The sequence below is a fragment of the Parathielavia appendiculata genome (genome assembly GCF_033297405.1).
Source record: "Parathielavia appendiculata strain CBS 731.68 unplaced genomic scaffold N657scaffold_3, whole genome shotgun sequence".
Lineage (NCBI taxonomy): Eukaryota > Fungi > Ascomycota > Sordariomycetes > Sordariales > Chaetomiaceae > Parathielavia > Parathielavia appendiculata.
Window position 1 is genome coordinate 2897831 of NW_026944222.1, and position 27326 is coordinate 2925156.

At 53.9% G+C, this 27326-nt stretch overlaps 9 protein-coding genes across 9 annotated transcripts; 4 read left to right on the plus strand and 5 right to left on the minus strand.

Annotated features, from left to right (window-relative positions):
• Window positions 1-555: 555 nt before the first annotated feature.
• N657DRAFT_615281 (uncharacterized protein) lies at window positions 556-4262 on the minus strand. The gene is made up of 4 exons (XM_062790460.1): window positions 3219-4262; window positions 2589-3155; window positions 2250-2533; window positions 556-2198 (listed from the first exon to the last, which is right to left on the minus strand). The coding sequence occupies exons 1-4, from the start codon at window positions 3776-3778 to the stop codon at window positions 898-900; spliced, it is 2712 nt and encodes a 903-aa protein (XP_062650257.1). The 5' UTR covers window positions 3779-4262; the 3' UTR covers window positions 556-897.
• A 2348-nt stretch (window positions 4263-6610) lies between these two features.
• On the plus strand, window positions 6611-7570 carry N657DRAFT_643279 (uncharacterized protein). The gene is made up of 2 exons (XM_062792517.1): window positions 6611-6858; window positions 6932-7570. Exons 1-2 carry the CDS (start codon window positions 6745-6747, stop codon window positions 7286-7288), a joined length of 471 nt encoding a protein of 156 aa, XP_062650258.1. The 5' UTR covers window positions 6611-6744; the 3' UTR covers window positions 7289-7570.
• Window positions 7571-10486: 2916 nt separating this feature from the next.
• N657DRAFT_654840 (uncharacterized protein) lies at window positions 10487-11914 on the minus strand (the record flags this gene model as incomplete). Its single annotated transcript, XM_062794540.1, has 1 exon — window positions 10487-11914. The coding sequence occupies one exon, from the start codon at window positions 11912-11914 to the stop codon at window positions 10487-10489; it is 1428 nt and encodes a 475-aa protein (XP_062650259.1).
• Window positions 11915-12916: 1002 nt separating this feature from the next.
• N657DRAFT_615285 (glycosyltransferase family 32 protein) lies at window positions 12917-14714 on the plus strand (the record flags this gene model as incomplete). Its single annotated transcript, XM_062790461.1, has 2 exons — window positions 12917-14375; window positions 14484-14714. The coding sequence occupies exons 1-2, from the start codon at window positions 13272-13274 to the stop codon at window positions 14712-14714; spliced, it is 1335 nt and encodes a 444-aa protein (XP_062650260.1). The 5' UTR covers window positions 12917-13271.
• Window positions 14715-15359: 645 nt separating this feature from the next.
• N657DRAFT_643282 (uncharacterized protein) lies at window positions 15360-16520 on the minus strand. The gene is made up of 2 exons (XM_062792518.1): window positions 15548-16520; window positions 15360-15457 (listed from the first exon to the last, which is right to left on the minus strand). The coding sequence occupies exon 1, from the start codon at window positions 16155-16157 to the stop codon at window positions 15696-15698; it is 462 nt and encodes a 153-aa protein (XP_062650261.1). The 5' UTR covers window positions 16158-16520; the 3' UTR covers window positions 15360-15457; window positions 15548-15695.
• Window positions 16270-17212, plus strand: N657DRAFT_310350 (uncharacterized protein). Its single transcript, XM_062786731.1, has 3 exons — window positions 16270-16379; window positions 16719-16752; window positions 16810-17212. Exons 1-3 carry the CDS (start codon window positions 16369-16371, stop codon window positions 17080-17082), a joined length of 318 nt encoding a protein of 105 aa, XP_062650262.1. The 5' UTR covers window positions 16270-16368; the 3' UTR covers window positions 17083-17212.
• A 129-nt stretch (window positions 17213-17341) lies between these two features.
• N657DRAFT_567641 (FMN-linked oxidoreductase) lies at window positions 17342-18481 on the minus strand (the record flags this gene model as incomplete). Its single annotated transcript, XM_062788534.1, has 1 exon — window positions 17342-18481. One exon carries the CDS (start codon window positions 18479-18481, stop codon window positions 17342-17344), a length of 1140 nt encoding a protein of 379 aa, XP_062650263.1.
• Window positions 18482-21393: 2912 nt separating this feature from the next.
• N657DRAFT_710303 (uncharacterized protein) lies at window positions 21394-22815 on the plus strand. The gene is made up of 2 exons (XM_062797430.1): window positions 21394-21678; window positions 21753-22815. Exons 1-2 carry the CDS (start codon window positions 21458-21460, stop codon window positions 22528-22530), a joined length of 999 nt encoding a protein of 332 aa, XP_062650264.1. The 5' UTR covers window positions 21394-21457; the 3' UTR covers window positions 22531-22815.
• Window positions 22816-23665: 850 nt separating this feature from the next.
• On the minus strand, window positions 23666-26921 carry N657DRAFT_679410 (DDE-domain-containing protein; the record flags this gene model as incomplete). Its single annotated transcript, XM_062796186.1, has 4 exons — window positions 23666-24017; window positions 24211-24383; window positions 26568-26786; window positions 26844-26921. The coding sequence occupies 4 exons, from the start codon at window positions 26919-26921 to the stop codon at window positions 23666-23668; spliced, it is 822 nt and encodes a 273-aa protein (XP_062650265.1).
• Between the last annotated feature and the right edge of the window lie 405 nt (window positions 26922-27326).

Below are 27326 nucleotides of genomic sequence, written 5' to 3' on the forward strand. Positions count from 1 at the left end.
TCCGTACCTGGCCTCAGCTTCCACTTCCATTACGGCATTTGCGGTGTGAGAGAGTTGTCCTTGCTTGCTCCAATTGCGAACACTGATTAAATGCAGGTATGGTCCCGAGAATTCGCTGGTCTACCAGTATGCTATGCTACAGAATGTGAAGCATTGGCTTATGTTACCATCGTTTCTTTGCAGCAGGCATCTTGCTTCTGCTTCTCCTCCGCATGATGCTGACGCCAGACTACACTACCAGCGATGCGGACCCTCAGTTTGTCTGGAACTATAGCCGTTACTTCCACCGCCGTGTGAGTCTGGTCCCCCTTAGAGACACGCCCCATGCCTACTGCTAGGAAGCTGATTGGTTGTCTTGCGTTGAACGCTTGCTATTGAGTATTCCTTAGTCGGTGCGTCTTGGACTCTTCTGATCTCTCGACAACCGCTGGGGGTAAGCGCATCCAGACGTTGCCTCGACCGAACGGCGATACAGGAGCGTCCGGTGGAGATAAAGACAACGATGGCAATGCCTCTGAACCAACGTTGACAGCACTTTCAATGTGTACTTGAGTTCCTCAGTAAAATAGACACTAGAATTACACCTATCTGTAGGCCTGTCTCCTCCAGCACTAAGCAACCATCCAAGAAGTCGTAGAGTAAAATCCCTAACAAAATATATCATGACAATCATAACCTCGTTGCATGCAGTGTGCCGTTGACCACCTGCTCGCCGCTCTGCGTACATAACGACGCCTCTCCACACCTTGAGCCGGCGAGGCAGTTGCTGTTTCAGCATTACATTAGCCCGATATCCTTGTCAGTATTTGTTAGTATACAATTGAGGTATCCAAGAAAAGGCTTCTTTGTTTGCTGCAAGTTCCCATCAGTCTTGTCGCATTAGTGAGCGAGGCAGTCTTAGTACCCCTCCTGTGGCCCGTGTTGTCCCCCTCCAAACATGTTATCGTTGCCCCCCGCGCCTGGCATCCCTCCAGAGGCATGGAATGACCATTCAATTTGGTCTGCAAAGTTGTGTATCTCTCCCGGATCAGGAGACGCCTGGAAGGGAGCTCCTGGTCCGGCACCGGCCGTCTGAAAAGCGTGGGCTGGATGCGGCGCGCCCGTGACAGGATGGATGGCCACGGGCGATGGCTGGGCGGCCATGTCGTCGGGTAACGTCTTGTTGCAGCTTGGGCAGTACAGGTTGTGGCATCTTCCGGGCGGGTGTGCTTCAACCAGCGTCTGGCTCGAATCCCGGTTTTCGTCGCGGATCCAGCTGAGGCTGGCGAGCGAGGACCTTGGTGTGGTCGACATGGTAAGCCGGTTTGCGTGCATGGTTCCTGTTGACTGCGGACGAGGCTCCATGTCGTGCTGCATTGCGTCCGGTGATACACTTCCTGTGGACGGTTCTGGCGCGAGGTATGTTCCTGGTGGCTGAACTTCCAACTCTCTTGGATGCATGGGAGGGTAATGCGTCGGTGCCATGGCTGGATGCTGAAAGACATCTCCGGGACTGGTGTAGGCAACACTGTAGGCGCTCGTAACTGTAACGGACGGATTTTCCCAACTGGTATGGTAGGATGGAGCCGAGTTGAGATTCTGCGTAGTTGTTGGTGGGATGGGAATCGACTGGCTCGGGAGTACTGTTGGGTGTGCCCTGAATGTGTTGGTTGTCATCCTGGCCTGCGACTGAGGGGTTCGTGCTCGTTGAATAGGTAGAGGTAGTTGGGTTGGCGGCGGAGCTTTGGGCAGGATTTCGGGTCGTTTGATCCTCTTCGGTGGTGGATCAGGCCGCCTGCGGACAGACGGACCCCTTGGACCTGGAGCCGTGGTGCTAACAGGGCTCTCGGATCCAAGCAAGGTGCTCGCTGCAGCGACACTCCCGCCCGAAACTGTGGGTGTAGGTGCAGGGGATGGTGGGAGGTTTGGGGTGGATGCCCAACTGTCACTGGTGGCGGGCTGGCTGATGATCGACCTCGTGAAAAGCGACATGGTCCCGGATAACCGATGCTCCCAATCTTGCACAACCGTCTCAATCCAGGTGTAGATAGACCCTGCACTCCGTTCAAGACCCTGGCGAATCTTCATGTCGACGTTCTTCACATGGTCCGCTCCATCCAGAACGTGGCGGTACTGGATTTCGAGGAGGTCTTTCAGTGTGCTCAGGAAGTTCTTGGACTCAGCGATGAAGTCAAAGACTTCCATTACCGGAACGAAGACTGTCCAATGTTAGCAGCTTGCTGGTTTTTCACAGGAGGAAGGGTATGTACCTGGATCGGGGATGACTTGATCAGCTGGGAAAAGAAGTTTCCATAGCGAGATCCAGTTGTCGATCTTGGCTTTGAGGCTCCTAGCCTCCAAGGACGAGATAATCTTCTGGGTAATGCCATCTTCAGGATCAGTGCCGCCGCTGTCGAAGGAGATGCGGCAGACATCCGGCTGCCTCAGATGGGAGTCCAGGTCGGGTTTCGACACGAAGCCCTGGCAACATCGCGGGCATGGGAATGGCCCTGCGTTCCTCTGGACAGGAGGATGGTGGGCACGAATGTGCTTCCTGTTCCAAGTTAGCATCATCTTGTCGTCAGTCCTGATATCTGTCTGAGGCTTACTTCAGTTGGGACATGTCGGCAAAGGAATGTGTGGCGCAGACGTAATGGTCTCGGACGTTGAAGCGAAGAGGGTTGCGTTTTCGGTAAGGACAGCTGAAGTGGGTAAAGGTCCCTTTGGTGCTGTATGCCTGCGATGCTGGTGACTCTTCCGTCCCGTCATTCCCTTGGTTGTCTCGGCCGCCTAGCCCGCCGCCGTCATCATCGCCACCCTCTACTTTCCTCTTCCCTTTCCCATACTGGCCGGAAAACTGTTGATCATTGTTCGCCGAACCCGGAGTGCCACCGTAGTGCGATGACGGAGTGCCGTGGCCAGATGTCGCCTGACGGAACCCCAGGTTTCCTTCCTCGCATGCCGTCCAGAGTTCTTGCAGGTAACGGTAGGTACAGTCCCAGACCAGCAGCGGGGCGGCGCAGTCGTCCAGGTCTTTGCCGAAGGTGTTCCTCAAGACCAAGGACGAGATCTCATCAACCAGCCTGGCCTCCTCGTCCCCAGCGTCATGATCCTCACTCTCGCTGCAACTGCCGGTGGAGTGACGCTCAGAGATGCTTGATGGGGCAAGTTGTAGCCTGTCAAGAGCGTGAGCAAAGTCAAACTTCAAGGAGGTGGCCGTAGCATGTGACAATACGCACTTGCTTGTCTGCTTCCGCGGTCTCAGAGGGGGTGCGATGGGAGCGCCGCCGTCAGTGTCCTCGACCTCGATGCGGATCTCCCGGGACAGGCGTGACTCGGCGCGGCTACACTCGGACTGCGTGTTGACGCAGGTTGTGGACGTAAGGATGGAGTCGATGGAGCCGATGCCACGGTTGTGTTTCCGAAAGGAAGTATCGTCCCCGTCTCTAGTGGCTACCTTGCCTCGGGAGTCGATGAGAACAAGTTGAGGTCGGACGGCCTTGGTGGACTCGGGAGTCATGGACTTGGCGATGGCAGGGAAACTGGTTATGGTTGGGCTGCTTGGTGGGGTGGTGCCGGAGAGGGACAGCGCATCGGCGGCAGTCCGGTGTCGTTTGGGATCAGTCTCGGGGTCGTGATGGCGGGCAGTGATGGCCGTATCGAGGTCAGCGGCTGCGGTGTGCCGGGCATGGGCTGCATCCTTCCGTGAACGATACGGAATGCGGACGGTCGTGTCGCTGCCCAGCTTCTGTGCGACCCGCCGGGATATAGGGGACCTGTCCCTGGCACTGGGTTCCATCCTACTTTCCGGTTCTCGGGACTCGAGCCCGACGAGCGCCGAGCAGAGCAGGAACGCGCTCCACCAAAGTCGCGGGTCCCGAGACGTCTCGATGGCCGGGTCCCCCTTCGTCGATGACGCCCCGGTGACCGTTGACGGGGCCTGCGCGGACAGCAGCTACTGGATTGCTGACACAACGGCGGAGGCGTTGGATGCGACGTGGGACCTTGTCGCCTTGTAAATTTGTTCATGCGAGAGGAAAAAGAGCGACTGTAACGAGCGTGTGTGAGCGAGTGAGTGTGTTGAGTGTCGGTACGCTGTACGGCATGTGTAATGAACGAAGGGCCACTCGCATGACAAAGGAGAAAGAAACAGGAAAGACCGGGAGATCAGCAATGCATCCACAACAAGACGCTCAGCTTCTTTGCTGGGCGCTCGTCAGCTTTCTTCATTCGGGACATTGCCAGAGCCTCGCGGTTTCCCCCTGACGGGAGCAACGAGCAACCACGTCGTGTCCGATCATCTCAATCGAGAAGTCGCAGCAGTGGCGCCAGAGCCAATTAAAGAAGCGTCAACCGTAGGGCTGCCATTGGTTCAGGAAGTCGTACCTGAGCCTAGCCCACTTGGCCTTGGCCGAACCCCGATCCAGCACTGTTCCTTCCGCGAGCACGGGCCACAGGGTTGCATCCATCTCAAATTGAGATCCGGGCTGTTTCCGCGTCGCTGCATTCGGACATTTGATGTGGTGTTTCAAAGGGTGTCTTCAAAACTGCAGATCAACTGCAAAGGATCACCTTGCCTGCACTGGCTCCAAAGCCTTCAATCAGCTACGTTATGAAACGGGCACAACTGAATGTAAAAGCATCGCCCAGCAACAGCCCTTCTTTCTGTTTCTGGTTTAACACACAGATCGACGCAAAACATTACTATAAGCGTTCACTTGGTTTGGCGGGCTTCAGTGACTTACTTATCTTGCCTGAGGTGTTCCATATCTTGAAGTGTCGACATGCTTGGCGATTCACATCGCATTGCCTAGCCGCGGCACTTCAGCGCTGTCAGATATTCCAGATACCATCCTCATCCCGGCCATCCAATACCTAACCATCCTTCCCGTTGTGCAGGGTACAAGAAGACATTGAGAGTAAGCTGTACCGTACTTTAAGTCCCAACGAGTCGCGACTTACAGAAGCTACAGAACCAAGCAGAGCCCTGAGCAACTGCAGCCAAGATTTGAACCGCGATGCATACATTACACGTGCAAAGAACATGCAATCTTCCAGAAGGTGGTCCAAATACCAACACGTTGTGAACACGCGCAAAAGAGTTGTGGCATGGGTGAGATACTGAAATTCGCACTCACGCCACATTGCTGAGACCGGTTACCTTACCCTTGATTGCTGGAACTTGCACAATGGATCCGGATGCGCGAGCCGCGACCTCAACGGCACACTGATGAGCTGACCACATAGACGCACCAAGCCTATTGGAGCCGACGATTGTCGCAAGTACATCCCCAGGGAGAGTTGAAGTTTGTACCGACAATTCCTTGTCTTCGTCAGCTTGACCCCTCGGCTGCTGGAATGCACTTCCAGACAACTTCCATGTCTTCCAGGACACCCGCGATAAATACTCTCTGGTGTCGCCAGCAACAGACAGCGGGCCGGGTCATTTCAGCTCTTATGGGACGACCTCGAGCTACCAGAGCCCCAACACTTGCCACTCAAGTAGACCTGCGGCAACTGCGGTTGATTTACTTGAGATACAAGTCAAAGAACAGGAGGGGATCGCGGAGATGCCGCTACGGGCATCACCGATAAAGGTGCCAGAGATGCAGCCGTACAGCCCAAAATAAACATCCCATCTTGCCTCTTCTGCAGTGCGCCTCTCCAGGCTGTCTGCTGGATGAAAGGGTTTTGACGCGATCAACTGAGAGTCGCGATCTCAGAACTAACTTATGCTAGCCCCGATGCCCGATAGACAACCATCAGCAGAGATCTTGCGGTCCCCAGATAGCCGACAGGACCCTTGTTATGCGGAAGATACCTCGAGTGTGCACGTTCTGCGGCAAGGAATGACAACAGCTCTAGACGACTAGAGTCCCCAATAAACCGGCCACCAAGGCACATGCAGCCACTTCGAATTCCGCCTATAAGCTTCCGCGCTGCGAGTCGTCGGAGTTGACCCTCGGCTGCGTGTTGTCAGTGTCCAATAATTCATAAAAAATCAAGCTTCCATCGCATGCAGTTCCCTTCTGAAACAGCCGCGCGCAACGGGGCTTCTACCACCTTAGATCTAACCGCTCAGATTTCCAGGACTGAGGTCTCGACCAAGCCCGCCCTGGTCTGACCCGACATTACCCTTCTCTTGTGTTGTTGATAAAGCTCATGAGAGGATAGTCGCACCGAAACGTTGAAGTAGGCCGCCTGCCAGCCCGCCACTTCCTGGTTTCTACGTGCGGCTGCAGGTGATCGGGCGTCGAGTCCTGCTGGCGTCAGACGGGTCAGGATAACCGTAGAACGGCACTGGACTACCGATCAAGAAATGGTAGTGCCGGTCTGGCCCTTTGAGATATTAATGCTCCCTTTCTGGCAGCTGTGCCTGATGTAACGGTCCCAGGAGTATATTGCAACTAGCTGGTGACGAATCTACGAGTTTGTCTCGAATGGAGAGAGAAGAAGAAAAGAGAGAACTAGATGACAGGAAGAGAGGGCAGCTCTTATATGCTCCGGAACACACAGACACTGCCTGCCTCAGGATGACGTTATCATGATACCACGGCCGAGGGTTGCCGAGGCCATCATGGGCTCAGCCCATCACACCTGACATGTTACAGAAGAAGGACAGCGGCAGCACACTCAACAGCCGAGCAGTTCTGACAGGGCACATAGGCGGGACGATAGATTACCCACCTTCCAACACCAAGCAAACTCCCGTCTTCTCCAACTATCGGCGCGACGCCCTTATGGCTCAGAAGAAGAGGACTGGAGATGCGCTCCAAGTGCTACTGTGCTCCTGTGTCTTCTACACGGTACACTGGCGACGCCGTCTGCCGCGGCAACAACACACCCGCACGTCGTGCACGATCTCTCAGACAGCCTGAGGTACATCATTCCCAACTTTCCTCCCATCCCAACGCACCCCTCGGCCAGGACAAGCTAATGGATACGGTGCAAGTTCTGCTGCCTACCTGCTCTGCATGATTCGACGGCAAGACATGCTGCGTGGCCGACGACGGCCCATACCGACACCGGCGTCGTCGAACACCATTACGAGATCATGTTTGCAAAGCAGCAGGCCAACATGCAGGGCGGGTGGAAATGGTGCAGCAGGTGCTATGGCCTGGCGTTCTCGCAGAAGCAAGTCAGACTAGGACTGGGTCCGTCCTCGAGGACGGAGACAAGCATGACTTTGGGAATCGGGGTCAGAACTTCGCGATTAGGAGGACCGGTGGTTGTGCCGCAGCTCGGCGACTTGCCCGTCGGCGGACATTGCAAGGACGGCTCCAACGCACACGTGCTGACCTATGCTTGACGTCCTCATTGACGAGTAGGTCTTTGCGGTGTATCTTGGCTTGCTGGTCTCAACATGTTCAACAGGCACAGAAATGGATATTCCTGTGGTGCAGCTTTCCCGCTGTGTCACGGGCATAGTTGGACACATCCACTCCAAAAATCTTCTCGTGCCGAAGGCTATTGTCAGCAATATTCACGGTTGATCGATCAGCTGATCCCGGTCAGCTCCTGCAACCTGAATGCTTCGACTGAACCAAAGCATCTCTGCACTAACGTTAGTCTTCGTTGAACTTGGTACGAGTAATCCTTGTATTTGCCACAAGGTGCTTCAAGACAAATACATGAAATCATGGAAATGTGTGGTGGGTTTTCGGCAAGGAACTTCGTAGTCATGTATTGTACGTCTATATACAATGTCTCTCCCATCTATTTCTATACTCCGTATAGGCAATGAAACCGAGAGGTAGGCAACTAGAACGGGAATCAACCTGGAACCATTGCAGTTGCGTTTACAATCTAGCTGTACCCTAGTTCAGGCACACTCAACGCATCAAATTCAGGCATAATATAAGAAACTCTGTACCTAAGACAACGCATCTCGGTTTTAAACCGGTCCGACGTGCTCAATGTTGAGCTGACGCCCACTTTGAGCTCCCGGCCTAAAGGGTGGGAGGGGGGAAAATCGCTAGAGACCGAAGAGTACCAGCGCTGCTGCATCGTTACTTGTCTCCCCTGCCACGTTATAGTTCAAGATTTTCAGAACGGCCATATCACAAGGTCAAAGAGGCGTAATCAACCGGCTTGGAGCCAAGGCGACGGCAGCCGTCTAAGTTGTCACCCAGGACACTGAAAAGGGGTGGTGAACTGCACCTTGCTCATCCAGGATAGTTACAGCGCAAAACGGTGACAACTGTCGGAAGAACAAGTGAGGACTCGGACGCTGGGAACACTACCCGTAAGAGTTCTTGAACGAACCATATCCGTAGAGGATCCCTCCTATCTTGACATATTGGGAATAGCCTCATCCATTGCACTGTTTGCACGTTTGGGCCTCTCCACGTGAACCAACATGTCTGATTCGAAACCCGGGTGCGTGCCCAGATGAATTCATTTCCCAGAACCAGGGATAGTTACACAGTATTGCAAGTTTACATAAGTTATACCGTATACCTACCTGGTACAGTTCTGTCGGAACGAAGCCGCCTTGATGGCTGCATTCAACGGACCTCGGTGGTAGGTTGGTGCCAGCACTGCAACCCCTCTTTCTTCCCTACTTAGTCCTCTCCCTGCCCATCAAATAATAGCATGGTCTATCAAGCACTGTTACCACCTCTCAAAAGGACTTGCTTACTCTGTTCAATCCACTGCTTTGACTCGGAATAGCTTCTTCCAGCGCATATCTCAGCGGTCATCGCCCTGCAGGTTCCAAAAAGTTCAACCCTGGTTTGTTCGTTAGCGTGGCGCATGGTAAGGCACTAGAAATGAATGGGATAACTAAAAGAAAGCGAACATAAGAAAACAAGAAAGAGAGAAAAAGATGGAATGCAAAGACAAAATAGGGGGACAAAGAGGAAGATAAAGAAAAGAGAAAGGGAAAGAAAAGAGAAAGGGAAAGAAAAGAGAAAGGGAAAGAAAAGAGAAAGGGAAAGAAAAGAGTAAGGGAAAGAAAAGAGAAGAAAGAAATAAAAAAGAAAGAAAGAAAGAAAGGAAGAAAGAAAGAAGAAAGAAAAGTATAACTAACGTTAGTTAAAGTGGAGGAAGATGAGGTGTAATACCTATCACGGAAGTTCCACGCTAATAAACAAACCAGGTTGAATTGTGTTCCCATGCAAGGAGCGTACTACGCAGACTTTATATACTGTGTATATAGGAGCAGGAAGCAGCAGCATCGTATCAAGTCGAGTCGCTCTCATCTTCTTCACATGCGACATTGCAACCTCGATCTCTTGGCTCGGGTGAAGAATGGATGCATGCAGATCCGGCATCTTATTGTCCAGGAAAAAGTCGGCATGTCAGCTCGTATCACAGGTCAGCACCTGTTTCCGTCCTTCGCATCGGGCCTGCCGATCGCAGCTTGCCGTTTTAACATGGAACACGAAATTCGACAGTTTTCCATACCTACAAGTGTCGAGTATTGTAGAATGTCGCCGGCATTCTATAAAGTTTGTGGAGCACTCCACAAATCTTGTCCAGATAGAAACTGATAAAGAAAGCAAGGGGGCTTCTTAGCTCATAAGCAATAACGTTAATCCGACACAGCAGGCAAGGGGCAGATCTGAACTCGACAGATCCCACCCACAACCGGCATCTCTCCCCCTTTTCCCTCTTGTGCCAAGCACATGCGCATATGTCAGCACCACCCGTCTGTCAGCGTTTGAACCTCGGTGATTTCCATTCCCCTGATTCGGGACTTGGGATGGCCGCTTTATTTCCTCTCTTGCATTTGATAGGCATACACAGTAGCCCACCTAACCTGAGCATCCTGACACAATCGCAAAAAGACCGCTAATAAGAAGGGGATGGTGGGGAGGCCGGAGAATGGGGAAAAAAGGCCTTCATTTCCGCGCACTGTGGGGGTGGCATTTGAGTTTTGACGAGGTCTGGCCTGTGCGACGTGGTTTTCGACAAGGCTAAATGGACATGGAGAATCTGGGGAAAAATGGCACGTGCAACACAATGCTGAGCACCATCGAGTGTCTATGTGGTTTCAGAGCGCATGGCTTGACCTTCAGATGGTTTTGTGGCCTGTCTCGCCTATCTCTCTCAGCTGCAGTGCAAGGTGGGCTTGTTCACCAAGCTTGACGCATTAGTTGAGGGGCTGGCTTCCCCCCTTTTCGCCCTGCTAGGCCACGAAACAACCTCCCGGCATGATCAGCCTCGGATGTAAGGTGATGTTTCAATAACCCGAGGCTGTTAAATGGTACCTGTTTTCGACAATGGTCGCACGGAGTAATGTCTTCGCGAAACGTTGATCAAGTCCACGTATGACGTTGAACCTTGGATGAACCAGCGGTCTTGAAAACATGCACCTGTTGAGAGTGTCATCCCTACGTAAATTGAAAAACGGTCTCCTTCTATTCCAGCCCGATCACCTTCTAACATCCCAGTAACATTACAGACGGCAATTGGATGGCTCCTGAGTCATCATCCAAAAACGATACACGAATATATACGACGCGAATACTCAAGCAAGACACTAAAGACGTGGCCCTTCCACTCATTCCACCCGCATGAGCGGCGCTAGGTCAACAGGCTTCTGCTCCACCTCACCGTCCCGCTGAATCCGCTTGTACAGCCAACGCGAAAACCGGACGGTCGGCTCGTCCACCGTCCGCGTCACAAAGTCGGCCACCCACAGCGTGAGCGGGAGAAGCAAAATATTCGCTGCCAAAAAGGAGATTTCGAGACCCAGCGGCCCCGTCTTGGGCAGCGGCAAGACGTTCGCCCAGCGCAGCACCTGCTCGTTGTTCAGATCGGCTTCCTCACGGACCCAGCCGACGGCGTGGTAGACACGGTCGCCGACCGTGCTGAGGATCGGCCCGTGGACGAGGTATAGCGCAAACGAGACGCGGCCGAGAAACTGGCAAAAGCTCGATTCGAAGAAGCGCTTCTGCCACGGGATGCGCGGCACGCTGGCCACGATCATGTTGCCGGCCAGGAAAAGGTAGAACCACTTGAAGTCAAAGACGGCCTGCGGCTTGAGGAACGACAACCAGTACCACCCTGGGTTCGCGCGCAGCTGGTCCATCTCCCGCTTCTCGGACGGCACACCGGCGAGGTACAGGCCGAGGAAGAACATGTGGTAGTAGATCAAGGTCTTGTAAGGCTCAAGGCGGCGGAGCCACCGCGGGAAGTAGCCGTCCTTCCTTGCGAGCAGGTCCAGATCGCACTGCAGCATGCCGGCCACGAACAGGGCGCAGTAGTAACCGTCGACGATGTAGAGGTAGTAGACCACCAGCGCGAGCAGGCAGAGGAGGCGAGCTCTGTGAGCCGCCCGAGAGAGCGCGATGCAGGCGATGAAGGTGACGAGGGACCCGCGCATCTCCAGCGGGATCGACCACAGGTGGGTGTTGTAGTCCACCCACATCCATCCCTCCTTGAAGATAAAGCTGAAGTTTTTGAACTGGACATACCACTCCCAGAGCTCGTCGCTGATCGATCCCTTCGGTTCATACTTCTGAATCCAGATGCCAAAAATGTACCATGTCGTGACAGTGACAAACGTCGTCACGATGAGGGGGATGTAGAGCCGGAACCATCTGCGGAAGAAAGAGGATGCGAGGTTGTCGAATAGCTGGAGATGTTCGCCGGCGTGGATGAGTGATAGAGGTTTCACCGAGAGGACGTAGCCCGAGATGACGTAGAAAACCGCGACGGCAGCGTGTCCGCCCGTGAAGAAATTCCGGATGAAGTGGAAGGTCGCCAGGTAAAATTCGCCCTTATACCCAAACGCATTTTCGAAGATGCTAACGCTTTTCTCGCCATGCGCCCATAGCTCATGATGGTGGATATACACCAAGAAGGCCGCAAATCCCCTGAGTCCGTCGAGGTAGGCCGTTGGCCGCAGTTGTCGGGGACCATCCAAGCTGGCAGCGCCTGGCGGCCAGAGCAGCTGCCGCAGCCCACGGATTGTGACCGATTTCATGTTGGAGGAAAAGAGCGGACAAAGGTCGATGACCTCACTTCATCAAGGAGTATCCTCTGAGCGCGGTTCAAATTGCCTTCATGATGCTGATGTGTTGCGATGGACCCTTCGACCCTGGACGCTCAGGGTGAAATGAACACGGTCCTGAGGCGGTCGGACCCTCTTCTGTTGGAGTGGGGCGCAGCCACTTGTCTGCTTGAGAAAAGCGGAGCAACGATTGGGGTTCGAAGCTCAAAGCCAGGACTTGAACAAGACTTGGTAAGATCGCAGAAGTGGCAACAGCGTTGACGAAGTGATCCTGTAAGTTGCAGGAAACATGGCCTCAAGCGTCCTGAAGACGGAAAGACCTGAGAGAGCACTGCCTGCGGCTGCCGGTGAGACAACTCGGCTTCGTTCAACACGAATGCGTTTCAGTACACTGGTTGGCCTGCGGTCGCGAGACCTTCCTGAGCCAACCTGGAAGTTGAATGACTATCCGCGAGTTTAGTCCGACTCCATCCCAAGAACGACGGAATGTTGGCTGTTGCGTGCTTCCTCGAATCTTGCGCCGCTTCCGTTTGTTTTCCCAGCCAAGATCTGCCACTGACTCCGGAGCAAGACAGGTTGGGGAAATTCGAGAATGCAACGTCGTGTCCGGAGGCCACCTCGATGTGCACAGTGCGGTGGAAAGTACCGGCAATCCGCTCGCACGACAGCGTTGCTTAAAATCCGATCGCGCAGATTCGCGCAGCATCCCGTTGGCCAGGTGGCTGTGGGGCGCCCCCTATTTCGGGTATGGCTGATCGGTGGGGCGCCCCCTATTTCGCTTGAAGACGTTTCCGGCTCTCTCACTGGCCCATCCGCCTTCAGGCAGTCGGTCTGCACGATTGGCCGGGGACGGCAGCTGGCGAAATTTCCCTGGTCTCGCATCGGCGTTGCCACATGAAGGCATGCTCCGCGCGCAGCCCAAGACCGGTTTGTCCCCTGTTGACGAAGATTTTTTCGGCGGCTTGATTGGGTGAGCGGCTGGGCATCCCGGTCGAGGCTGCCGCGCTAAGTGACCCAGATTGACTGCCAGCAGATGAATTGGCCGGGCAAATGTGTGGTGGCTAGGCCAATCGAGGGACGTGATAAGGAGTGCTGGGCCACTTGATTAGGGGCCTGGTTCCCAAGCGCCGAGTTCGTGATGCTCCGGCCTTCTCCCCCTTACCCCCTTTCTCGCTGACAGAGGCATAATTCTTTCCCCTTCTGCCCTTCGCTTCTTCCCCATTGTCCATAGCATATTTTCCATCATCAATTGATGCCGCTCGCTTTATCGCTCAGGGCAGCACATCACTCTCGCTGAGTCGACGTTTCTGTGCTTCTTTTTCTACCCGGCATGATTGCCAAACTCGGTGGGCCGCTGGGCTCTCCGTCCCTCGCAGCCACGACAGCCCAGTTTAGGAACCGTCTGCCCACACAGTTCCGACGGGCGCTCCCCATATACATCGTGGCCGTTTGCCTCATCCTTTTCATCTTCAATCTCAACCTTTTCCATTCGAGCGTACGGGCGCCCCTCGGCCGTCCGTCAGTCTCGGCTCAAAATGCGCCGAAGGTTCGGAGCGAATTTCCGAAGAAGATCTGGCAGACTTGGAAGGTGAATCCGCTGCAATTCGAGGAGCGGGATCTGAACACGGCGCGGACATGGCTGGAGAAGAATCCCGACTACCGGTACGAGGTCTTGACCGACGGCAATGACCTACGTTATGTCGAATACCACTTCGGTCCGGACGGCTTCAACCGGCCCGATATCGTCAACTTCTACCGCGAGGTGAAGGCCGCTATTGTCAAGGCGGACCTCTTGCGATACCTGATCATGTACGCCGAAGGCGGTCTCTATGCCGACATTGACGTTGAGGCCCTGAAGCCACTGTCCAAGTTCATCCCCGAGCGGTACGACGAGAAGGATATTGATATGGTGATCGGCGTTGAGATCGACGAGCCCGACTGGAAGGACCACCCGATTCTCGGCCCGAAGTCGCGCTCTTTCTGCCAGTGGACCTTCATGTGCAAGCCGCAGCTGCCCGTCATGATGAGGCTCGTTGAGAAGATCATGTCCTGGCTCAACGGCGTTGCCAAGGAGCAGGGTGTTTCGCTCGCCGACGTCGATCTGGACTTTGACCAGATTATCAGTGGCACGGGCCCGTCTGCCTTCACCGAGGCTATTATGACGGAAATGGAACTTCACAAGGAGAGCCCCAATACCAAGATTACCTGGGACTTGTTCCACGACCTGGACGAGTCCAAGGTTGTGAGCCGGGTGCTGGTCCTCACGGTCGAGGCGTTCGCCGCGGGCCAGGGCCACTCCCACTCTGGCAACCACGATTCCCGAGCTGCCCTGGTCAAGCACCACTACCACGCGTCCAACTGGCCCAGCAGACATCCCCGGTACAGCCATCCAGCGTACGGCGAGGTTGAAAGGTGCAACTGGGAAGACGAGTGCGTCAAGACTTGGGACAGGAACGTCGAGGCCTTCTCGAAGCTGTCAGAGGAAGAGAAAAAGAAGATCATTGATGAAAAGCAACGGGAGCGGGAGGAGGCCGAGGAGCAGAGGAAGGCCGAGGAAGAGAAGACGAAGAAGGAGCAGGAAGAGGCTGAAAAGAGAAAAAAAGAGGAAGCTGAGGCAGCCGAGGCTGAGCGGAAAAAGAAGGAGGAAGACGAGAAGCAAAAGAAGGAGGAAGCTGAGGAGACGGCAGCCAAGCAAAAGCCGCAGGACTTGGCCGCGCAAGCCGGCAAGGGAGACGATGGGAAGAAGCAGAAGAAGTCGGGGTGGTTTTCATGAGGTTCCTTTTGCTTTCGGCATCTTCGTGGGGGTCGGCGGCGTGTTTAGGCTTGGGGTTCCTGTGGTTCTGCTAATGAGAGACGTCCTTTACACAGCGGGCCCGGCGACAAGCGAGAGTTTCGGCCAGGCAGAGCGACGATGGGGCGCGCTCCCGGCAGCAACTCCTTGCGCTGGGAAGCGGTCGACGGTGGTCAGCGGCCGCCCCCAAATGGAACGGTCGGTGTTGGGATGGGATGGGATGCATTACTCACATGTTACGTTTTCCATGTACATATCTTGCTTAGACCAAGTCCGGGCACTTGCTTTGGTTTCTTTGGTCGGCGTTGCTGGATTGGGTTTGTTGGGGCGTGTGTTGAACCGCTGCTGTCCCGAAACTCGAGTGGGCATTAGATACGTTTAAGTTAATAACAATACCCATTTTCTTGAAGGCGGGTTTGGCGACGGTGAGCTGGCCACTGGTCGACGCGGTCCGAGGTGGTGTTCTCGGCTTGGGAGACAATGCGATGGCGCCGGCCCGGCGACCCCGCCTTTGTTGAACGACGACGGGGAATCGGGCAAAACAAAGCAAATAGTCTCGACCGTAGTTCCGCGACGACGATGTATTAAACGACTCGAAGAAGACAGACGCTTCTCAGCGTCGATGATGGAGGACGATGATGCGAAAAACAACAAAGCAAGTTTCGAGGGATATGGAAGGCACCAACACGCAAGATGCGGCACAAGTCAGTTCTGTAGCCCGGCAGGTACGACACACTGGATTCGGGGCCGAGACGGGTGGTCGCTTTCTGTTTGTGTTCCAAGGCATCCAACTGAACATCTTGAAATCCGATCAGGTTCAATGGAAGTTGATGGGTACAGGTTCTGCACTGCGGCATCCTTGTCACTTCGCAGCACCTTCGAGGTTGAGTTGGACAAACCTCAACCGCCCCCAACTACCTCTGTCAACAGGTGCACCTCTACTGCTGTGGCACAGTTCACGATTCAAGTCGCGCATTCGCTCGCAGCGAACGTCATCTGAAAAGTCCACGGGCAGAGCTCAATTCCGTTACCTAGGCAAATGACACTAGCCAATTTCGCCCAGATGTTCTCATCTAACTCGACTGTGGAGATGAACCAGCAACTGACGACGACAAGCCCGGTGGCCCAAAAACATGCATAACTACTCGGCGCCGGTAACCTTGTGGGATGACAACATGACAACACGACCGGCTCTGTACCTTTCGCTATCCCATGTGGTTTGAGATAGGTTTGGGAGTCCGTTGTGCGACGCAAACTGCCGAGCTGTTCTGGGTAAGCGGAGAGTGAGGTGTCACGGCATGGCATCAGCCAAGATTGCTTTGGCTCGACGCCACGGCACGCCATTCCAACGACAACGTGGCGGCGCAGCCAGTGAACGGGATCGGGATCCCGCCGTGTCCCGTCCGTGGGCGCGCGGACGGACATGATGCACCACATCCTCAAACACCGATTGCGGACCTAATTGGCGAACTCGAGCCGCGACTACATGCCCCGGGCGCTTTCCTTGCCGCACGCGTGTGTATGATCGCCGAACATGAAGAGCCCAGGACCGTCCCAGAAGGTCACCCATTGAGCCGGTTTCCCATGTCGATGCCATTCACCCGGCTTCTTCTGGTTGTGGTCTATTTTCTCCATCATGTTAGAATGGTGCGCGGCCTAACTCTTGCTTCTTGTTTTCCTTGACTACTCATCTCCAGGCTGGCTTCACAATCCATACGATCGACCGGTTCGATGGCCCTTCTTTTTGCAAGACCCTTTTCTTCGACACGGCTTGCCCTCTGTATCGTGTTTGATCCACAACGACCGCTTGGACGGCATCTGATTCTTAGGCAACCATCATGCATACCCAGTCAACCATTCTCATCGCCTTAGCCGGCGTCGGCTACGCCCGCTTCGGCCAGGAAGGCGCTGTCCAGAACATCATCCAGGCCCTCGGCAACTTTGGTCCCCAGGCGCTGCCGGCACCCTCGCTAACCAGACACCCAGCGCTCTTCTGGCCGGTGCCAACGCCTGCGCAAAGGTAAGCGGCCAAACATCGGGTTTGGTATTGAAATGCTAATTAAAGGGGCGTCTACAGCTTGAGCTTGCCGACGAGATTGTTGCCACGCTTGGTAACGACCTGGAAGTCATTGCTGGCGCTGCCGCCCTCGTCGCTGCCGAGAAGAACAGCAACACTTTTGCCAACATCATCCCGGCCATCCGCAGCAATGCAGCCCTCCCAGTTACCCCCGGGGCTCTGGGGTATCCTCCCTGCTGTCGGCCCCGCACTGGTAGGGGCCGATATGCAGAACGCCAATTCAGCTCAGTCTCTGGTCACTCCTCTTGCAGATGGCGGTCTCAATGTTGCTGATCTGTCGAGGGCTCAGGGCTTCAGCGACTTCACTGACCAGGCTTGAGGGGAGGATAAGAAAGTAACTGACTCGGTGAGCGCTCAACTACGAGTGGCGGCCAACCGAATGTACCCTATGAGGCAGCAAACATTATTTGAGCGTCGTTCATCTTCCACGGGGGAGCGAGGAATCATCAAGCTGAAGAGCGCGAGCGAGAACTCCGGGATCACTTCCCTCTTGCCTATCTCTATCTATCATCTGTCAGAGTCTGATCTGTCTCTAATTCAATGTCTGTACCCCGTACACCGCCTCATACTCCTTGCTGAAGGACTGATCAATGTACCCAACCGGCGATTTGGGCGCATAGAATGAAAGCCTCTCGTACGGGTTCAGCTCAATGCCCTCCTTGATCCTGAACGGCAGGTCCGGCGTCGAGATGTACCATCGCCCAAACACCGCCACCACGTTCTTGTCCTTGAACTGCTCATCCACCAGGGATGTCGCGCTCTGGGCCGTGAGCCCGCCTGCAATCAGCAACGGGCCATTCCACAGCTTGGCAGCAAAGCCCAGGCTCTCCTCATCAGCACCGCCCGAATCTTCAGACCCAGCAATCCGTCCCTGCACCAGATGCAGATACGCCAGCCCAAACCCGCTAATCTTCCGAATAACATCCTCGAACTGCGGCACCGGATCCTTCATGCGCATGCCTTGGAACGTGCTCCACGGGCTCAGCCGAATACCCGTCCTCTCCGCCCCAACAGCCTGCACGACAGCGTCTACGACCTCGACGGCGAACCGCGACCGGTTCTCCACGCTCCCGCCGTACTCATCCCCGCGCCGATTGCACGTGTCCTGAATGAACTGATCAATCAGGTACCCATTGGCGCCATGGATCTCGACGCCATCAAAGCCGGCCTCGATAGCGTTCTTGGCCGCAGTAGCATACTCCTTCACCCGCTCCTTGATCTCCTCGACCGTCATCTCCTCGGGCACCACCGTCCCCGGGTGCTCGTCCATGGGCACCGCGCTCGACGAGTGCACCTTAAACCCCTCCTTGGCCGCGACAGCGGCCGTGGCGGCCCGGCCGAGCGACCACAACTGGCAGAAGATGAAGCCGCCCCGGGCGTGCACCGCATCCGTCACCTTCTTCCAGGCCGCGACCTGCGCGGCCGTGTAGATGCCCGGCACGTTGTCGTAGCCGCCCGCGTTTTTCGAGATGAAGGTTGCTTCGCTCACCAGCAGGGTCCCTGGCAGCGAGGCCCGCTGGGAGTAGTAGGTTGCCATGAGCGGGACGATGGGCACGTGGTCGTCGTCGGAGCGGAAGCGGGTTAGCGGCGCCATGGCCATGCGGTGGGAGAGGGTGATGTTGGGAGTGAGGCGGAGGGGTTCGAAGAGGCGGCCGCTGGATGGAGGGGCCATTTTGGTGGGTGATTGTGAGAGGAAGTGGATTGTGGTGTGAACTGATGGTATTGGATTCAGGGGCTTGTTGTCTTGGTAACACTTGGTGGGGCGAGGGAGAATCGAGTGCGGTTGAGGCTAACAATGGAGATAGTCGAGCCTTCACTAAGAATGGTGGTGCCAGAGACCTTGAGGAGAGACTCAAGTTTCCAGATGGTTTCTGAATTTCCCTGGAACGAAGAAGGCCTTGCATCTTAAGTTCTATAAACAAGATTCGTCATGGAACTGGTGGAGCCCTCCCTGAACCATTACCAATGGGGCATTTGTCATCATGTTTGTGGTATACACCCGGGGTGAACAGTTACTTCTGACTCATGCCGACTTAGAACCTTGATTTCTAATACGGTAACATGATTTATTTGCGAGTGTGCAATATAAGCGAGTGTGCAACGCTAACAGATTTTGGTGAACCTGCAGTTGTAAAAATTGGTAAACAATTATTAGTGGGCCTTAACCAATGTTTTAGCAAATTTTTGCGTGTAGTCATAGCAAAATTCGTTAGTGTTGCACACTCGCTTATATAGCACACTCGCATATAAATCACGTTACCGTAACTACCTAAAATTCGTAGTTCGGAGAGTTCTCCAGTCCCGGTAAGAACTGCGACTCGAGGCTCCGAGTATAATGTAAGGGAGATGTTAGTGATATCCTTGTCTTGAAGGTTGATAGCATTGCCATTATCACCTCATCTATTCACGATTTATTCTAAGTGTCTTGGTCCCTTTGTAAGTGGGACGGCTAGGCAGAGTTGAATTCAAGTGGAAGATCGGGCAGCAGATGGACGAAAATCTAAGGAGAACTTCATCCGGTTTTTGTACGGGTGTTGAATCCCGGAAGTCCAAGTCTCAGATGGAGCTGGATCTGGGCAGGGAAAAATATGGACTGGCCACACTGTTTGTGGTAGTGAAGGCCTTGGGCTCGTGACGAAAATACGGACTCAGTCAGATGGCGTAATTCGTGGGTCACTGGTTTCAGGTTCAGCTGCAGGTTCAGCTTCAGGCCAGAGAAAGCAGGAGTTCAACTTCTGGCCTGGTATAAGCTTGATGGAATACGCAGCACCAACAGGGGTTGAGTTGCTCTCAACTTCGCTGCAATGGCTTCAGAGTATGACGGATCCAAACTCCCGCCTGGCGCTGTCCCCTTAACACTGCCCTTTCTTGTTCATCCCAGCATCTTGCCGGACCGTGTTTGACAAACCTTGATTAATTAACTAGAGTCAAGGGGAGGGAATGAACGAACATCAATTGAGTCTACTGCGTGCTGAATTCACGTATTGTATTAGCTTAGTTCGACTAGAATATTGCACTTGAAAGATTGTTAACCAAAGCTTATAGACATATAAAGGGAGGGTCAGCCCGGTTATAACTCAAGAGTTGTGTTGTTGAATGCTTCTTACGGCAATGGGTGAATTATACATTTACCCTTGATTTTCACCTCCACCACAAGACTTTGCAGAGCATAGATGAACCTCCATTTTTTGGTTTGGATGAATCAGGGTGCTACTACTTGTCTCTTTTCATCAAGCACTTATAACCCACTCCTTGTCTGTGTGCCTACTAAAGGGCAAAAGGCCTGCTGGACATTTTCGAGACATATAACTGGTGTTCCAATTTGCACGCCCCTTTCTTATGATGTGCATAAGATAGACTAACGTTACCTGTAGCTGAGAGTCATGTAACACACCTTTTTAGAATGCCAACTCATAAGAGATGGCCTGTTGAGAAGTCTCAAGTTAGGAATCCTCTGGTATTGTCAGTTTGATCCGATCTTTCCTTGATTTGAACCCATGTCAGAATCACGTAGTGACACGTACTTTGGAAGAAGTGACTGTCCACAAGCGTTGCAAGCTGATTTAGCGGAAGGGTCCCATATCTTCTACACCTTCCCTACTTTCATATTCGTTTCGTCTGCAAACCAGAACCTTCTTTCCCCCAGACACGACCGTACACAAGGTACCTTAACGTCAGAGCCCTCACTTCCTCATCAACCTTCTGGCCTTTTTCCACTTACACAGCCCAAAGACTTGAATTTGACTGCCCGCCAAGATGGACGGCGCTTATGGTAAGCACTTACACCAACACACCATCACCGCCTCATACACCGTCGCTGCCGACTTGGAAAAGCGGAGCTGACCGGACCCGCATTCACAGAAGGGAGCAGCGGCGGCTCCGAGCCGCCGAGAGAAGAATCCCCAGGTCCCCCGGCCTGGAAGGACCTCATCGATGGCGAGGTCATCAGGGTGACCGGCATGGGCCGGCGCAGCCGCCCTAGGCATGACGCCGAGCAAGAACCCCCGGAAAGCCTGGCCCTCACCTCTAAGTTTTCTTTTAACAAACAATGGGCCCTCAGTGTTTTGGGAACGGCTGTGGAAGGCAGCCATACTGAGTCGGGAAAATTGGAGTAAGCCACCTCATGTGCTCCTCCCCATCCAAGCATTGTGTTTAATGTTGTCTTCGCTCGGTTGTTGGTTTCAGCGGCCGCTAACCAATTTTCCTTTTTCTAACGATCCAGACTGGCGCCAGAAGAGGCCAAGCGCGCTGATGAGGTCGCAATGCCGACCGAAAACCAACAGAGCGTTGGCAGCCGCAAGGTCGTCAACAACAACAACAACACAACCACTACCACGGGTTCCGATGAGACAACGATGCTCGCCGGCAAGTCCGGCAAAAATAAGGACAAGAAGTTGGCCAACAAGTCGGCTCCTCTGGCGGACGACGACGCCGCCGCCTTGGCCAAGTCGGCAGACGCGGCCAAGGAACCCAAGGCTGGCACCGGCGAGAAATGGTACGTAATTATTGCAAAGCTTTCTGCCCCGATTTCTTCCCTTCATCACACTGGCAAGATCGGGCCCGCCGACTCTCCCTCTCTCAAACGAAGGATACGCACTCACACTATGCCAGGGCGCTGATCTGGAGGCTGCTGGAGAGCAGCCGTGATATGGTCGAAGACAAGGCCAATCACGAAGAGTTTAAGAGGATGCTCAGCAAAACCATGGCCACGACCTCCCCCGTCGCGGCCAAGGGTCCCGTCTGCGCCAACCCCGTCTGTGGCAAGTTTGGCCACACCCTCGCTGTCTGCCCGGTGCCGACGGATTCCAAGCACGGCGACATGACTGGCTGCTTCTTCTGCAACGTGGTTGAACACGACGCAGATGACTGGTAAGTTGACTTTTCTCGCAAAATCAGTTAATGAAAATGGGCAAAGGAAGACCAGTTAACCACGTCTCACGCAGCCCGATGATGGAATGGGTTTCTCCGGCCACGCTGGTCACCCACCTCATCACCAATCGCGCCGGCATGCCACCCTGGAACACGCGGATTGACTGGGTGGCCCTTGCCCTGAGCGAGTGGGACTTGGTGTGCTTCACCATGTTGCCGCTGACCCGCGCCTTTGTCAAGAAAGTTTACATTCCCGGCCGGTGCTGGAAGGAAGTCAACGGTGTCTCGCCCATCACCGAACCCATCCTCAAGAATGCCGACCGCAAGCTGCTCAAGGACCTCGCCAGAAAGGCCAAGCCCGGCGATTCGAGGCCGCGCCGCCCGCTCATGGAGGCATCCGTCGACATGTGCTACTGCCGCAACAAGTGCCACGACGACATCGAGCATACCGTCTTCAAGAATGAAGCGCTTCAGAAATTCATCCCGGACATGAATGTGGACGAGGAGACGTACCGCAAGCTGATGGCCGTCTACGAGCGCGAAGTTGCCGCGACCCAGGCGCAGATGACCAAGAAGATGCCCAAGAAGGTCACCAAGGAGCGCAAGGGCCGGCGCGCCATGAAGAAGGAGGCGATGGCTGCTGCCGCCGCGGTTGGGAAGGAGCAGCACGCTGTTGCCGGTCCCACCGTGTCCAAGACCGCCCTGACGGGCAGCATTGATCAAGCCGGGAAGGACGACAGCTCGGAGGAGGAGGAGAACGAGAAGGAGATCCCTGTCTCCCAGTCGCTGCTCGACCTGACCGATGCGGTGGATGAGGTCATTAAGAACATCCAGAAGATTGTCAAGTCCTAAAGGCCTTCTCTCTCGTCGTAAGCCGGAGTTGTGGTGTTTCAAAAGGGCGGTAATCACTATCAATATACCCTCGCCGCCTGACGGTCTTTCTGCTCACCGTAATACCGGCTTAGGATGCGGTGGTGCTTTCTGATACGTTGCAGTTTATCAAGGGACGTGGAGGGTATGAGATGGCGCATCCAAGGAGTATGGGATGGGCGGTCTCTCGGCTGGAGTTTTCACGTGGTTTTCATTTTCGTTCTTTCTTCCCACATCACATGTGTATGGAATCTACATATGGCTGGCCTTGCGGCCTGAACTGCGTCGACATGATCGCCAGACGTCTCTTTACTTGTTGTCTGTCACTGATGGCCCAACTTGGCACCTGGTGACGATGGAGCATGCCTTGTCAGACTGGGCGCGGCATCCCCACGACCATGATGCCTCAGCAGCGGGTAGAGAGAAAAGAAGGAAAAGGAAAAGCAAAACGTGTAACTAACTATGATAAGCGAGTGGGCATGATAAGCGAGTGAGCAACTTTCTTCTGGACTATAACAACTAACCTTCACGGCGATATAACAACGCTAAGAAACAACTACAATTACATATGAAACAACTGTATCAGATGCTTCCGCAGCATCCTGGCAAGTGCGGGAATCATGGCCAGGCTTGCCGCATACACCACAGCACCGAACTTTCGTACGGCCGTCCCCTGCACCACTACCACCCGGCAGCGCTTCTTGCACTCCCTGATCACCTACGCCTCACTGGCCCAGTAGATCAATTTCGTCCTGCACCGCAAGTAATCCTCAAAGCTGCACGCGTATTTTCTTGGCTCTCGGGCGCTTGCTTAGCGCCTCGTTGGCCTTGCGGAGCGAAGAGACCTCTGACCGGAGGAGAGCCACCTCGTATATTATAGCCACCGTACCCTTGGCGAGCTGGTCTACAGCGGCCAACATTGATATCGGGGAGCTATTTTGATGACTAACAATGCGAGTCTTGATGAGTGTTGACTGCGACTTGGCTTCTCGGTAGTTGTGTGGTGTCTGGAAGACCCAAGGTTGTAGAGTGCCTGCACCCGAGTTGGGGGGCGTTGGCGTACGAAGCTTCACATCCAGCTCGGAGAGCACCCCCCTCTGGGTCGTAAGGCACAAGGCTAGCACCTGTAAAGCCATCTGGTATATTCTTTCATCATGGAGGTAAAGAAGGCCTCGGGGAAGGCATAGAGGAACTCGAGCTTGCTCACATGGTTGATATACATGCGTATCAAGTGCTCGATCTGGCGACCGTACGCCTGCTTCAGTGGCCAAAAGCAGCCAACATCGAGTGGCTGGAGGTAGTGCGAAGAATGTAGAGGTATCCAGAGCGTAATGATGTTGTTTTGTCGGCAGTAGTGCTCGAATTCGGTTGAGTGGTGACTCTCGTGGCTGTCGATAATCAACAACCCGTACTTGCCCTTTGCCCGGGGCGCTGTATGGTAATCGAAGTGCTTGATATCCAATCTAAGCCTACTGCATTGGCAGTCCAGCCGTTTTCGGTGGTCGCGATAAGCCAGTCGGCTGGGAGGTTGCACTCGGTGTACCTGTTGGCGAGGTGGTACTTCGTGGCTAAGATAATAAGGGGGGGAATGCCCTAGCCAAGGGCATTGACTCCTTGAATAACCGTTGCCCACTCACGATTGCCAGGATGGGCTAGCTTTACCTTGCTAAGGCCGTCCGAGGTTGTAACTTGATGCCCGTGAAGATAATGCCCATTATAAACCCCGTCTCGTTAAAGTTGTAGACGTCGTCATCGACAATGCTATACCTGGCCATGGTGTTCCGTATGAGTGTAAACCACTCGCCAATGACCTTCGGATCCTCGCACTTGGTCCACTGGTAGTGGTATCTACGTGTATAACGCGTTCGAAGCTTTGACTGGCGTTTGACGAAGTTGTGTGCCCAGCGTTTGCCGACAGGTGGGTGTGTCGCATTCAGGAACAGTTGGTTGGCCATATCTTCCATACCACGCAACCGTGGTGAAAAACTTCGTGTAGTAGCTCAATTACATATCGAATAATAGCCTCCTCTCCTGATTGCGTGATCGTTCTCGGATTAGGCGTAGTATCGCGTTGTGCAGGCCGGCCCGTGCGTCTTCGGGTTAAAATTATACGGATAACATTGTAGATCTTGGCTGCAGCTGAGACGCTTAGGTTTTTGTCGTTTTGGAGAGCTTGGAGGGCTAAGATTACCCTGCCTTCATCTGAAGTAGCGGGCATGATAAATGGTAGACAAAAAAGTTGGTGTTGAGGAGAGAGGTGGCGCGTCGCGTAAAAAGTTGCTCACTCGCTTATCATAATTACACGTAAAGAAAAATGGGAACAAAATAAAGAAAATAAACCCAGGTGATTAGAGCAATGGGCCATGGGTGCCAGCACTTAAAGGCATGTCAAAGAAGTAAGGTTGCATGGGGAATCCGGAGTGGTTTCTCTCAGAACTACCACGAGCCCGGGGTCGACCAGGCTATGGCGCGCTACTCCCAGGGCCCAGATAGTGTAGTTGGGACACAGGCGCAGAAGAGGTCTTCCAGGCTCGCCGGAGCCGTTTGGGAGGACTTATAGACCCTAGACATATTCATCTTGACATCTCCCCTTAACTAGTAGCAGAGTTTTCCCAAAGGCCCATTTCAGGGCTCTCCTTCGGTATTGTTGAAGGACACACATTGCCCTCCTTTTTTTTTCAGCCGGACCTTGTCAGCCAGGTGAACGACCGGGGATGATTTCAGCGCACTTTCCCATCCTTGTTTTTTTGCTCTGGAATTGATTTGATGGGGATGATTCGAACACCTGATACTTACACTGACTAGGGAGAGGATGGCGAAGTCCAGGTGATTTGCTGTATAAGTAAGACGACCTGAGAAAAGCCCCAGATCAGTTCGCCCTGTGGCAGCATTTGCCAGGATGTAGAACTTCTGTTCCTCCTCCCTGTGCCACCGTAGGTATGTCCTGCTGTTTCCCCCGTGTTGCCGTTTCAGTACAAAGCATCGTCCAACACCAAGACCTAAGCCAGCAGCAAGTGTCCAAATTGCTAAACCGTATTTTACTGAACGCGGTTACTTCTACGGCCTCAGAAACTCTGCCAACGAAGTAGTACCATTGCGAAGTCTTTCAGAAGAGCCGCTCGCTCCGGATGCCGTTAGCAAGAAGAGTGACCGTTTAAGTCGAATTGGATATCAAGCAGTGAATTTAAGGACGGGCTCACCCTCAAAACAATCCACGGACTGATCCAGCACGGCTGCTAAAGGCACAACGTATCAGTGGCCGAAGGGATCGCTTCCAATGACACGGCTGTATAAGGTACCTTAGTAGTTGCTGTGTCCATCCGCCGAAACTCTATGACAACAGAATATCGCATATATGGTGTGGATTCGCTGCCAATACCGGGAGACCATTACCACTAGTCCACCACATCGTATTCCGTCATCACCATTGCTGATTAGACCCCCAACCTCCAGCGAAGCAGACGCAATGGTCCGGCTCCTTACATGTAACTCCCGCATCTAGCTCAGGGACGACCGCATTGAGCTTCTTTGCTCTTTCCTCACCGCCAAGCGATTACCAGGCTTCCCGCGCCGCCGACAAGCCTCCCGCCGAATTCAAAGAGCGCCGCGAGGGAATCTGCAGCTCGACCTCGCCGGGTTAGATTAGAAAGATAGGCGCCTGCGTACATGTACCAACCTGCAGCGCCGGGTTTGTGCATTAGGCCACACCTCCGCCAGGAGTCAACCGTTTAATTTTGCGAGTCATTCGGGCCCTGCGGTTGCTGTTGCTATGGTTGGCCTGGTGGCCGGCTGGTCGTCTTTCCTCGGGCTTGTGCGTAGAGTTTTGAGAATCCGTGGTTTGGTTTAAAAAGTTCCTCGATGATCCGGAGGATGATCAACAAGGGAAGGTTGGCCAAGCACAGCCGTCAACCGTCTTGGCCATCAAATCCCCTCCGCGGTGTTCAGGCACCCGTCGCTCGGCTGGCCTGCCGGCGAAGGACTTGAACTTGTTCTATGCACTCTTTGTACCTGGAATCAACCGGTGCCATCTCCTTGTCCACCTCGACGTGGAGCTGGAGCATCTCAAGCCCCAGCAGGTTCAGCTTGTGAAGTCTCTCGACCACGTCTTCCCCCTTCGCGCCATCTTCATTGAAGAATCGGTAGAGGAGTTTCAGATGTCTGGCCATGATCGAGAGGTCGCACCGCACCTGACTGAACTCCCTTCTCTTAGCCACATACACCTGGGACGCCTTGTGAAGCTTTATCCGGAGTGTCAGCTTGGATATTAGTCTGTCTGGTATGAGGTATCGACTCACTCTTTTCATCGCCTCGTCGAGCTTCTCGAGGTGTTCACGCGCATCGGGCATCTCCATAATGCCTGTCCTTGCCGACATTGCGAAGTAGCGAGTGAAGTTTATATCGCAAATATCTTGTAAAAAGAGAGGCAAAATACCCTAGTGGACAGCTGGAAAGCAAAGAAAGACGAAAGAAAAATTCTAATCTTTCTTGGACGTTGCGAAGTTGATAGGAGGAAGAGGCACGCCGAGGAAGTCACCAAAGGTGTGTGGGATTGGGTGATCAGCGCTGGGGAGGCCTACTTATAGGAATCCCTTTCAAGCCAATAATAACGTCAAGATGAATCGAATCAGAAAAGCATCGACAGGACACGGACAGCGGACAGCGGAGGGGAAGGTATCAGCTCGCGTCTACAGTGATTCTCAGTTCTACCACACAGTCCACTCGATACACACAGTCCACTCGATACACACAGTCCACTCGATACACACAGTCCACTCGAT

Bases quoted from the DNA above. Each gene is read 5' to 3' on its own strand.
- N657DRAFT_310350 (XM_062786731.1), top strand. The intron at 16,753-16,809 runs GTAAGCGGCCAA...GGGCGTCTACAG, and splicing joins GTGCCAACGCCTGCGCAAAG to CTTGAGCTTGCCGACGAGAT.
- N657DRAFT_643282 (XM_062792518.1), bottom strand. From the start codon at position 16,157: ATGTCCGTCCGCGCGCCCACGGACGGGACACGGCGGGATCCCGATCCC.
- N657DRAFT_643279 (XM_062792517.1), top strand. From the start codon at position 6,745: ATGCGCTCCAAGTGCTACTGTGCTCCTGTGTCTTCTACACGGTACACT. The intron at 6,859-6,931 runs GTACATCATTCC...ATACGGTGCAAG, and splicing joins GATCTCTCAGACAGCCTGAG to TTCTGCTGCCTACCTGCTCT.
- N657DRAFT_615281 (XM_062790460.1), bottom strand. From the start codon at position 3,778: ATGGAACCCAGTGCCAGGGACAGGTCCCCTATATCCCGGCGGGTCGCA. The intron at 3,156-3,218 runs GTGCGTATTGTC...CGCTCTTGACAG, and splicing joins CCGCGGAAGCAGACAAGCAA to GCTACAACTTGCCCCATCAA. The intron at 2,199-2,249 runs GTACATACCCTT...AACATTGGACAG, and splicing joins TCAAGTCATCCCCGATCCAG to TCTTCGTTCCGGTAATGGAA.
- N657DRAFT_710303 (XM_062797430.1), top strand. From the start codon at position 21,458: ATGGTCGAAGACAAGGCCAATCACGAAGAGTTTAAGAGGATGCTCAGC. The intron at 21,679-21,752 runs GTAAGTTGACTT...CGTCTCACGCAG, and splicing joins GAACACGACGCAGATGACTG to CCCGATGATGGAATGGGTTT.